The sequence below is a fragment of the Artibeus jamaicensis genome, unplaced genomic scaffold, assembly GCF_021234435.1.
Source record: "Artibeus jamaicensis isolate MK-2021 breed Jamaican fruit bat unplaced genomic scaffold, CSHL_Jam_final contig_468, whole genome shotgun sequence".
Classification (NCBI taxonomy): domain Eukaryota; kingdom Metazoa; phylum Chordata; class Mammalia; order Chiroptera; family Phyllostomidae; genus Artibeus; species Artibeus jamaicensis.
The window spans coordinates 1,341,304-1,353,670 of record NW_026521846.1 but is presented as its reverse complement, the minus strand read 5'-3'; the positions used below and the strand labels follow the sequence as shown (position 1 = coordinate 1,353,670).

At 39.2% G+C, this 12,367-nt stretch overlaps 1 protein-coding gene across 5 annotated transcripts in view; it reads left to right on the top strand.

The window, feature by feature from the left end:
• Positions 1-1,259: 1,259 nt before the first annotated feature.
• Positions 1,260-12,367, top strand: part of ERCC6 (ERCC excision repair 6, chromatin remodeling factor) — a 98,351-nt gene continuing 87,243 nt past the window's right edge. For 3 of the 5 annotated variants that reach the window (XM_053667363.1, XM_053667364.1, XM_037143119.2), the window contains exons 1-5: positions 1,260-1,411; positions 2,077-2,233; positions 6,325-6,760; positions 8,569-8,689; positions 10,568-10,679. In XM_053667363.1, coding sequence (XP_053523338.1) covers positions 1,265-1,411; positions 2,077-2,233; positions 6,325-6,760; positions 8,569-8,689; positions 10,568-10,679 — 973 coding nt within the window. In that variant the 5' untranslated portion in view covers positions 1,260-1,264. Of the gene's footprint in view, positions 1,412-1,579; positions 1,649-2,076; positions 2,234-6,324; positions 6,761-8,568; positions 8,690-10,567; positions 10,680-12,367 lie in introns of those variants that run through there. The other 2 variants (XM_037143118.2, XM_037143120.2) reach the window with 2 other exon arrangements.

The window sequence follows — 12,367 nt, the reverse complement described above, 5'->3', positions numbered from 1 at the left end:
ATACAAGATAGTTTAAACTAATAATGAGGGAATGATGGGGGAATCGAACATTGAAAATTTTTAGTTTAAGTAATAGCTAATAAGCTTAAAAATCAATGCGTGTAAAAGCTATTGTTCCAGGAACTGAAGGTATGACCCACCATGACTCCAGAAGACCATAAGCAGTTCCACCTTTGTACCTAAGGACTGTAAGCAATTCAAGATGGTATCTGAGCCACTGTACTCCACGGTAAGATGACCACCACTAAAGACCACCATGCAGGGCAAGGATTCTGCAGTTTTTTTAAAAAAAATCTATTAACTTTTCCTTGAGTTTCAAACCCTTTATCTACATTTTGTTGTCCTTATAAAAAGAGCCATTTTAAAATGGAATTTAAGATGGTCTGTTAGCATACAAACCCAACATCTTCTCAGATTGCTGGCCATTTGAATAAAGCGCCCATAAAGATTCAATTCATGTTTCTGCTTATTGGGTCTGGTAGGTGATTGGCACCACCTATCCCAGCTTTTCTGCTTTCAATATGGTGATATTACTGGGCATTTTCAAGTTAACTTTCCAATCCCCTTTCCTATTGTTAGACTTTCATCTTCAAAATGAGTAAGGCGCTTTCCTACTCAGGCCCCAGAGATCTTTTCCACAGTCCCGTCATTCCCAAAGGCCTTTCTGGTTCTGGATGCTAGAAAATCCACCCCCTCCTAGCGCTGGAATCTCTGGACCAACCCCTGCCACTGGGTAGGGCTCTCACAATCAGGCTACCCTTTCCTCAGGTGAATCTCAATTTCCTCTGTTTCTTCTGAACCTATGCGTGGACATTTTATTTCTTCAAATGCTCCAAGCTAAAATTCTCAACTGGCTCAAAATCTTCCCTACCTTTTTAACATAAGAACAGATATTAAGTGATTGATTCATAAATGCAATCAAAACATTCACTTAGGCCCACTGAGTACACCCCGCTCCGGCCCAGGGTGAGGGTGTGCCGGCCAGACGGTACACAGATAAGCAAGCCCTCCCCCTATTTTTCACGCGCTCACAGGATTACCAGGTGACCACGGGAGATCACAACGCCTGCGACTGGTTACAGAAACCAGCGGCGCTGAAGCCTTACACAGAGGTATTTCCCCTGGAGTGAAGCGCCGAAAAAGTACACAACCAATTGGAATCCGACTCTGCATTCACATCCGGGTCAAAGCTGGAAAGGCGGAGCTGCACCCTGCCGTCCTGCCACGTGGTCTAGCCGGTTTTCTAAAGCCACTTCCCTGCTGGATGCCCGAGCCACTGGCCCCACCCTCGCAAGCCCTCAGGCTCACTTTTGGGGGCGGGCCCAAGACGCCTGCGCTGTGGCGGCTCCCAGTCGAAGGCCGCGGTAGCTGCAGTGACCTGTTTCCCTACAGTCTACCTCTGGACCCTGGGGTGAGTGTGGGCGCAATCTGGTTTAACGTAGGGTGGGTAGTGTCTGGGCCTCGCACAGTTACCCAGGCAATCCTAGGCCTCCGGTCTCTCACGGAACCCGGCTTCGCCGGTGGTACGGAGCTGTCCCTCCGGTCCAGCGTGCACCTTCCGTGCCTGCTCGCCAGCAGTCGGAAGTGACGTTGAGGCGAGCGCTCCGCTGTCAGCGGGGGCCGCAAACTCTGGTTCCGCTTGGAGTGGGTAAGCCAGCGAGGGGGCATCAACTTCTTGGTTTTGTGTCAGGACCCCGCGCGCAGAGGGTCAGCTTGGCCCAGTTCGATCTCGATTTAATACGAGAGTGGTAACTCTAGAAATTCTTGAAAAACAGAATAGGACTAACTACAAGTCAGGTTTTGGGCATTGATGGTAGTCAGTGTTTGTGAAGGAGGATCGAATAGTTTGTCTTATGTAGCTTCCATCTTCATGGAAGCTGTCGCGCTCTAGCACGGTGCAGTCCCATTTCACCGGTGTCTCCCATCATCATCTTGTTGCACTGTTTCCCCCAATCCATTATCGATTCAGCAGCCCACACACATCGTTTGGGTTGTGCTATCATCGCCATCTTTAAAACTCTTCAAAGTCACATACCATTGCACTTGTAATAAAATTCAATGTCACTTTTAACCCAGGCTGCCTGGACCTTGTCCTCACTTGAGCCTCGTTTTCACTTACGCCCAGCCCCTCAGCTTGTGTGTGTACAGTCAAACCTACGAACCAGAATCCAAGTCGTTCCACAGAAACTCCAGTGCACAAAGGGGACAACAGTGAAGATACTGTTTTTTCCAGGTGATTTAAGCCTTGCAAAACATTGGAAGATTTGCAGATGAATGAAGTCCTTATCAAGTTCTTTAATTCAGTATTTATGTAAAATAAATTCTCACTGTGCTCACTTCTTCCATTTTCCCAAATGCACCAGCGTTAGAAATTACACTTACTGTTTCTTTGCAAAAAACGTTCACTCTACTTGTGGCCTAATTAACTCTTATTCATTTTCAGATACTGGCTTAAATATCACTTCATCAGAGAGGCCTCACTGACCTCACACCCTCTTCACAGTGTTAATTAGGTTACTCTGTTATTTTGTCATAAGGAGTCCTGTGCTTTCCTTTTATAGCAGTTACCACAATGACATTTGTGTGTGTGTATGTGTATAGGATGGGGCAAAAGTAGGCTTCTAGTTATGAGTGCATGAAACAGTTTATTCGGGTATTATATATTTTTCCATACAAACAACTGTAAACCTACTTCTGTCACCTTTGTATGTTTTTATATATAATTCTTAAATATGTGTCTTTTCCTAGAGACTAAGCCCTATGGGGACTGAAACTAGCACATTGCCTGGTGTAACTGACTCTCAAATATTTGTTGAGTGGATGATTTATTTCACTTCTGAATCTCGTCACCTTCTAATGAGAATCTTCTGGTTTTCAACTCTCACTCCAGGAATTGTGTTCTTTGGTCCACAGACTCCAGCCAAGTAGCTTCTTGATATCTTCCTTTAGATTCTTCCTCCCTTCCTGTCTTCCTGTCTGTTTGTCCTGTCTTCCTCCTCTAGTCCCTTCTGGCTTTTTATTATTTTATTTTATTTTTTATAATTAATTTTATTTAGTTATTTTTCAAGTACAGTTTTTTGTCTATTTTTCCCATCCCAGCCTCCCCCGCCCCTTGCTCCCCTGGCTTTTTATTTTTTTATTCTACCCAGCTTGGACCCCAGAGTCAGTAACTTGAACTGTTCTCTTCCTTAGCATCTTTATCACACACCTATCTGTCCTTTTGCTACTTCTGCTCTGAAAACCCCAAACAGTGGTAATTCTCTTGGAATTGTTAATTACTGAAGAAGGAAATTTTACAGCCTTGAAGATTGTTAGCAGTGGTTAACGAACTATGATTTTGGGTGTCCAAATTTAGATAGGCCCTCCACACCTGTCACCATTGTGCTTTTCTCTTCTACAGGACATATATTTCAGGTTCTTATTCTTCATCCCCCATCCCAAGACTGTTCCCTGACTCATGAGATGCCCACACTTCTGCCTGATATTTTCTTTAAGGTTCACCTCAGCTTCTCTTCCTCTGTACTACAATTTAAGTATATCAGAAGTCATCCTCTGCCAGAATTGGAGAAAGCTGTGTTGGGCCTTTTGTGTACTTTTATACTTTTATCTTTTCCTGTTTGTGACTTTTGTATAATGTTCTGTGTAGGTTATCTCCCAATTCCCTCTCCAATTATAACATTTTACAGCTTTTCTTGATCTAATTTTCCTCTCCCAACCCATTATTTTATCATTCCAGATGTGTCTCTTCCATAGGCAAGACCTTTAGAGGGTAGGCTACCGACTTGTGGCCTCTTGTTTCCTTACCTATTCATTTCTTCATTCACTATAGTTGGTGAATGTACCCGTTGCTCCACTGAAACTTTTTTTTACTAAGGTAACTAGTGACCTGCTAGTGACCTGCTAATTCCAAATTCTCTGGACTCTTAGTTTCCTTATGTGAACTTGCCATATTCTTTTCTTTTTTTAAAGATTTTATTAATTCATCTTTAGAGAGGGGCAGGCTTGGGGGGAAAGAGAGGGAGAGAAACATTAATGTGTGGTTGCCTCTTGCACACCCCCTGCTGGAGACCTGGCCCATACCCCAGGCATGTGCCCCAGACTGGGAATCGAACCAGTGACCCTTTGGTTCTCAGGTGGTACTCAATCCACTGAGTCACACCAGCCAGGGACATTTTCCACTTTTAACTATTCCCTCTTCCGTTTCTATTAGAAGTTTTCTGCAAACATCATTATTTTAACCTTCTCTTTATTCTACAATATTATTACTTAGTATATTTGGTTGAATTAATGTCTTTTTAGCTGAAAAAAGAAATCCTAGCATACATACAAATAAGAAAAATGAAGACGACTGTTAAGTTCCAGCTAGTATTAAGAACTGAAGCAGAATCCTGCCTTCTCTGTTGAAAGGGGAAACCAGTTAATAATGGCACACTAAGCTAATTCTTTCTCCTGAAAATATTCAGAAGGACAAAAAAAGGAGGAAGTTTCTTATTCTGGCTTTTTATTATTTTATTTTATTTTTTATAATTAATTTTTAACCACTACTTTTAACCACTTCAATGTTAGCTTCCTCTTAGCCTCTAAAAGTATCTCTGGTACTTGTCATATCCTTGGGTTTTCTGGCTATTCACTCTAGTGATGCATTCACATTTCTTTCTCCTGAGCCCAGATTTGCACTTCTCACTGCATCCTGGACATGTTGCTGGCAGTTTGTAAGCTCCCTACCAGCCCATCTCCCTGGTCTGTCTGCTTTCTTTCAGAGATTTCATTTTTGTGATTGCATTTACCAGTGACTCAGTTGTCCAGGCCAGACTTACTATTTCAAACTCCTTTCTGAATCTTTCTTTTAGCATATATTGAGCACATCCTGTGTATCAGACCCTGGGCTGGGTGTCCAAATCTGAGCCTGTACATGTTTTTGAGCTCCTTCCGATGCTTACTTTTCTTCTGTTTTCACATGGTGTCTTGTCCGTGTCTCTTCTACAGATTTGTCCCACTGTGTTGTTTTTGACACTCTTCTCAGTCACTAGAGAGTGAGCCTTTCAGGGCAGGGTGATGCTAAGTTCTGGCATCTCTCCCAGTGCATGGCCTCTGTGATCTTTTTGTTTAATGAGAAATAAGTGGGGCTTAGTGGGGGAACTTGTGGTCATTTCATAGAAACAAAGTTCCAGTGCTAAAGAAAACTTTAGTTTATTCATGGTTAAATTAAAAGCAGGGCTATCTCTTGGTCATTGTATTGCTTAATAATCTATTATAATTATACAGGCAATGTAGTGAATACATTTTCATTCAAGGAATTCCTGACTACTTGAAATGTGAAGAAAGTTTCGCTTTATTCTTCCCTGCATTGTCTTTTTCCCACTCCCAACTATTGTAGGTTTAGTGTGTATCTCCAGATCATTTTGAATGCATTACATACATACATACAGATGCAAACAAACATTTTTTTCAACATAAGTGTGTTCAGACTATGGCTTGTTTCAGTTTACAATTATATCAGTACCACTGAATATGCTTAATACCTATATTAAACATGCCACAGTAAACATGCTTGTGCATATGTATTTCTCTGGAATAAACACCTAGTTGTGTACATTTTAAACCTTAATAGGTATTGCTAAATTGCCTTCCAAAGGAGCTTTACTAATTTATATTCTCACTAGCATTGTGTGAGGGTGTATCTTTGTCTATAGTGGATAATATCTGATTTTATGTTTTTGCCAACTTGACGGGTGAGAAATTAAATCATACATTGAAATGGAGTTATTTTTTGAGGATATTTAAATTTTTCTGAGATTCTGATTTGAGTGGAGCTATGATTATCTGTTGTTCATAGTTTTCTGGTTATTGGCGTACATGTTCAAGCTGAAAGTTTCTAGTGTCAGATTCACATAAAAAGCTCTTTTGTCACTAAATCTATATATTATAGTTGATCATACTCTGTAATGTAAATTATTTGTGCCATGATGCAATGAAGATGCTAACCTGGAGAACATTAGTCAGGTGACTTCAATTGATTTGGAGAACACTCTAGGTGTCACTCAGGATTTTGGTTACCAGCTTTTTTAGCTGACTACCCAAACGTGCTCTGTTGATAATGCTGCATTTTTTTTCTTCTGGTCAGTTTTTCTTATTTATTATCAGAACTCAAGAAAATATATAGCTTTTAAGAAGAGTTATACTTTGAAACTTGAATTTGTATGATTAAGGGATTGTTACTTGATCTTTTGAGAGATCAGTCTGCTTCATAAAATATTTAAGAAATTATATAACTATCAATTCTATGCTACCAAAAGGCTTATTGAAAAAATATTTTTCTTTTAGGTAGTCTGAGGAGGATGTCAAATGAGAGAATCCCCCACTCAAGTCAAACTCAGGAGCAAGACTGTTTACAGGGTCATTATGTCTGTGATAATGAAGAAGTGCCAATCAAGCAAGAAAATGAAGGTGATGCAGAGATGGAAGACAGCCTCCCTTCCTGTTCCTCTCGAACTGAGCCATCCACTTCTGCTGAGAGGTGTCCATCTGAAGTTCCGAAGAGAAGGCCTGCCTTGCTGCATATTGACAGACATCAGATCCAGGCAGTGGAGCCAAGTGCACAGGCCATTGAACTGCAGGGGTTGGGGGTGGACGTCTATGACCAGGACGTGCTGGAGCAAGGTGTGCTTCAGCAGGTGGACAGTGCCATTCATGAGGCCAGCCGTGCTGCCCAGCTTGTTGACGTAGAGAGGGAGTATCAGTCAGTCCTGGATGACCTCACGTGAGTTGGACCATTTTCTCTCTAATTGCAGACCTGCGTTTACATATGATGGATAAATTCAGATAATGGCTGTAGTATTCCAAAAATATTAGGAGATTTATAGAACTTCTTATTTGGGGGATAGAGTTAGTGAGGACCATCATTGACCTTGTGTTTGAACCTTAGCCCCTTCCCTCTAGAGCAGCGTTGTACATGATAGTTAGGGTCTCAGACCAGTTTATAATAGTCCGTTTATGCATAATGTCTTGAGGAGAAGTAAATGACCGAGAACTCTCAAGCATATGCACAAAATGGTTCTCAGGTGACGTATACCTATAGTTCTGATGTGTCCTACTCTAGATATCAGGAACACATCTGTCCCTTCACATTTTTCTCTGTCCTATAATTTCTTACCAGTTTCTTATCTCTAACCAGGTGTCAGTCTTTTGGTAATTTTTCAGATTTTGCACTTCTAGAAATGAGAAACATCTTTCTGTTTTTTTTTCCCTCTCCTACTTTTGACTTTGAAGGAAGATGGAGTCTCATGGAGATTTCATTTTTGTTTTAGAAGAAACACAGACTTGGGCTCCGTTGAGCATAGTGCATTGGTAGAGATGGGACAGGCTCTGGACCTGGACTAAATGGAGGGTGTGAAGGACTAGGTTCACTTTCCACTGCCAGTCTTCCTTCCCCTTGGCCATGTTCTAGACAGTCAGGCAAGCAAGAAAGAGAAGGGGAGGACTGAGTGGAGGGATGACACAGTCTTAAATGGGGGTGTATGGGGATGGGGAGAGGAAGGAAGAACGTGGAACTGTTGGCAACTCCCTGGGGAAGGCTGTAGTATAGGTGGCTATTAGCACTTAAAGGACATGTTTTCTGGTGTGTTCTCAAATAGCTGTAGTCTGACCTTTAGGTGTGAAGACCTTGACTATTTGTAATGAACACACCTTTTACATTTGACCTTAGAAATGTGTCCAACTGCTTACAGAGGTGAGAGAGCTGCAGAGTCACAAGGCAGATTAACACTAGATGGATGGTGACATGTGGTGTTTAGTCTGACAGTAACTTAAATTGATAACACCCTTTTATGCTGAAATCCACAAACAATGCAGCAGCAGATTACATAAGTGTCAAGACTGAATTTGTGTTTTGAAAATTGGGAGCCATAATTTTATGGGGTCTATTTTAGGAACAATGCACTATAAATTAATTTTCCCCCTTTTGCCTTACATAGAGTAATACTACAGCAAATAAATCTTCTAGTCTCATGTAAAAGAAAAATAATGTCATAGATGTCTGACTTATATAAGAAATGTTTAAGCATTTTTAGTACTTTTGCAAACTTTGGAAGATTTCTGTAATGGGCTTGTTGATAATGGGGGGAGGCTGTGCATGCTTGAGGCAGGAGGTGTGGGAAATCGCTATACTTTCCTCCAATGTTGCTGTGAAACTAGAACTGCTCTAAAAAACAGTCTTAAAAAAACCATATGTGAATTTTTTCATATTAAAAGGCAACTTATTGCACATTGTTTTTAGCACAGTCTCTGGAATAAAACAGACACTTAAAGTGCTTATAGAATAAAGTAATCTGATTATAAATCGAGGTGAACTGATGTAAGTAAGTCAGATGAAACACTAGTAGTCATCTTAAACTTCTAACAACCCTTCAAGTTCTATTTGTGGCCAAGAAGAATATTCATTCTGGTTTACTTTCTTTTATCTTGGTTAATAAGAAGTGAAAGGGACATGTTTTTAATATTTTTCTCTTTATATTATACTACTAAAAACGTTACCAGTGTGGAAAATAGACATTTTGTCTTATTTTTCAGGTCATGTACAACATCCCTAAGGCAAATCAATAAAATTATTGAACAACTTAGCCCTCAAGCTGCCACCAACAGAGACATCAACAGGAAACTAGATTCTGTAAAACGGCAAAAGTATAATAAGGTGATTTGAAATAACCCTTTTCTGTAATCATTTAGACTCATTTAATATTTAGAAAGTATTCTGAGAAGTACTTATAAGATGTGAAGCAATTATTTATAATAGAAAATTTTGAGGTTTATTTTTTAATTTTTCAGCTGTTTAATTTTTCCCCTTAATATCCTGTTAAAGAGTATTTTTAAAAACACATACATGCATACATGCATACCTATTTTAGAGAAAGCTCTGCTTTTTGTTTGCATGACTGCTCACTCGTGTACTTTCATAGTCTTCTTTGCTGCACCATTTTCTTTTACCTAGCTCAGGCGTCTGTTTTGTATGCTGGCCTCTGGTCAGTCTCCTTGTTTTGTATGAACTTTCTTTTTTTTTTCCCTGCTTTTATTGATTATTTATACTTTATTTTCTATTGATGCAGTCATCATCCCTCACACACTCAGGCTCACTGTTCTGAGAGGCTGGCCTTGGGTATTACATTCATCACCCAGCCACACTATGTCTGCATTTAGAGTTGTAAAACTTAAGTGTAGGGAATATGTGTTACTTACGACATTGTTTTTGTAAGATTTGAAACACTTTTTAGAATTCACATATAGTTTATGAAAATACATTGCAGGAGATAGGAATGACTAGTTTTGATCATTTTATTTCTGCCATTCAAAATGACTAACATGCTTATAGTTGATTCATTGCAGTGAGTAGAGTCCCTGCATCTTTCATTTAAACTATGCCAGTGGGGACGTGTATAGACTTAGTTCCTCTTTTTGCTTTCCCTCACCACTCCATTATCTTTACCACCCGTCTTCTCTCACCTCCAGAATAGCAGCCCATAAGTCACAGCTAGGAGTAGCTTGAGGCATCTGTTGGTATTCCCAAATCAGAGAGGGAGCACCTGGCCTCTTACGGCAGCATGTGAATTAATGTGCAGAGACCTTCTCGGACCTTGGGCTTCTGGTAGGTTGGAGTTTCAAGGAAAGGAGAGCATCAAACTTTAGGCAGCTTTAGGTAGTAGTCCAACTTAATTATATATTCCTATCTTTCTTTAGCAGCTCTTTGATATTTAGACATAGAGTATTCAGAGAGAAAGGCTGTTTTAAATTAGATTGTGCTGAGAAAAACTGCAAGAGAAAACAAATCATAAGTCATTCTAACATGGCCTTTATATTCAGGATTTCCCCTTGCCTCACAGTTGTATTTGATATTTAAACATTCTTGACCTCGGGAAGAACCAGGTACTAGAGGCGTAGTTAATTGTGGAGGTCCTAGGCATGACCCTATCTGAGCTTTGGTGATATAGAGAGTGACAAGACAAAGAGGAGTTTGGGGTGAATGGGATAAAAGGATATGTCAGAATATATTTTTCTTTTAAACTTTTGTGATTTGGTAGAATACCATAATGGAAAAATCATAAATATAGTAAGTTATCAAAGGAGACTGACTTTTTCAACTCTTGAACATTCATTTTTATGTTTCTTATCTCTATAGCCTATTGACTGAATAGCCTATTGGCTAGTAAGGTCCAGAACACAAAGTATGGTGATTTACCTAGTTGTGATGGGAGAACCAAGAAAAGCAGTTCCATCTCCCAAATCAGGGAGAGTCAGTACATGTGAACATCCGTACTCGGCACATAGAAAGCTGTGTCAGGAGAGAGGGTGGGGACAGGGATGCCTGCCTGGTAGAAATGCTTTGAGGTCTACTTCCTGCTAGGAAAGTGGCATTGCTCAAATAAGGTTCTCTGTAGTAATAGTAATGTGTGGAATTTCTGTTTTATTTTTATTTTGCTCCTGATTAAAGTGTTTTAAATTTTGTAATACTGTTTTCTATTTAACAATAAATCACTGCATTGCTGTTTTCTGTATTATTCAATATTTACCATTTAAGGAACAACAGCTAAAGAAAATCACAGCAAAACAAAAACGTCTCCAGGCCATCCTTGGAGGAGTGGAAGTAAAAGTTGGAACAGATCATGCCGATCTGGAGGAGGAGGATGCAGGTGACAAACCTGGGAATGGTGTCTCTGTGTTCTCGAATTGATGAGCGATGCCTGTAGCCAGTCCTGGCCTAGGTTTTGAGAGAAATATATTTCTTTGCCTTAGTGTCAAAACTGATTTAGGAAAATTTTATTCTTTACACCTGTAGAACCAAATCTCTTTTAATTTAGAGCGTGAAAGTAAAATTTTAATTCAGTCTAATGTTGGCTGCTGGTGCACATTTAGTATTATGTTTAATAAATTAGATATCTTAAAATTTCTGTATAGTTAATTTCATAAAGACAACTAACATTTTGATTGAATTGCATTTTGTAAGCCCAGCATCACTGATCAGCATTTACAGAATTGCTTTCACATGTCTTTTTGAGACGTATTTGACAGGTTTTACAAACATCAGTTCTGTTGTTTAAGAATAGACACTTTCATTCCAGTTATACCATGTCCACGATTTTATTTATATCACTGCCTTGGATGGCTGTCTTTTGGAAACCTTTTGAAAAAACGAAGTATCTCTGTAGTCAGTGGATGTATATGTGTGTTTAGAAATTACTGGTAGCTGTTCATTCATTTACTATTAAAAATAAAGGTGAAGGCTTCTTAGCATTTAAACTCTTCAAGTAAATATTTTCTACTAGCTCCAGAAATTTATTTAATAAGACAAGATAATTATGAAGAATTAACTGAGGCAATAGAAGAAATATTAGATATACTTTTAAAGCTCATGCTTTCTGTTTAGGTACTATATTTCTCATTGGGAAATAATGGGGGGCACACACTCTGATAATGGGTCAGAAGATGTGATATTGTAATGATGTCAATTTTATCCATCTATAGTTTGAGTGCTGTCCCAGTATAAATTCCCAGGGGGGTTTTGAGGAAGAGGATGTGAGGTGGGAAGTGTAGGGTATAACAGGAAAACATTTTCATGACCTTGGGGCAAAGACTTTATGAGATGCAAAAATGCTCACTGTGAAAGAAAAGTTCTGGTAAATTAATTATATTACAACTAAGAACTTCTGTATGTGAAAAGATAGAATGAAAAGACCAAAAAGTGACAGAGTGGGAGAACATATTGCCAATATATATGTATCAGTCAGAGGACTTGAATCTAGAAGTATTTATGTTTTTTTAAAGGCATACCACAAGACTTGAACATGTTTTTTAAAAGAAGTTATCCACAAGATCAACAAATCTATGAAAAATTACCATAGTTCATTAGTCATCAGGAAAATAAAAATTATGCCTTGAAGTGGTACTACTACATGCCAAACAGAATAGCTAAAACGGAATGGCAAGAATGTGGACCAGTTGAAATTCTCAAACACTATTGGTAGAATGTAAAATTGGTAGGCTCATTTTGGAAAACTGTCTGGTAGTATCTACTAAAGCTTAACATAACCAAAGAATTGTAAGCATATTACCAAAAGATGAATAGCACAGTATTCATGGTAATATTATTCCTAGTAGCCAAAACCTGGAAACTACCCATCTGTCCATTAATTGTGGAATGGAAAGATTGCAGTATGGTTATACAATTGAATTCTAACAGCAATGAGAATCAACAAACTGCACCTATATTCAACAAGTGTGAATCTTACACATGTAATGTTTAGTAAAAGAAGCCATACGTAAGACATTTACATGAAGTTCAAAGTCAGGTGTAACTTGTCTTTACTATTGGTGGGTCATT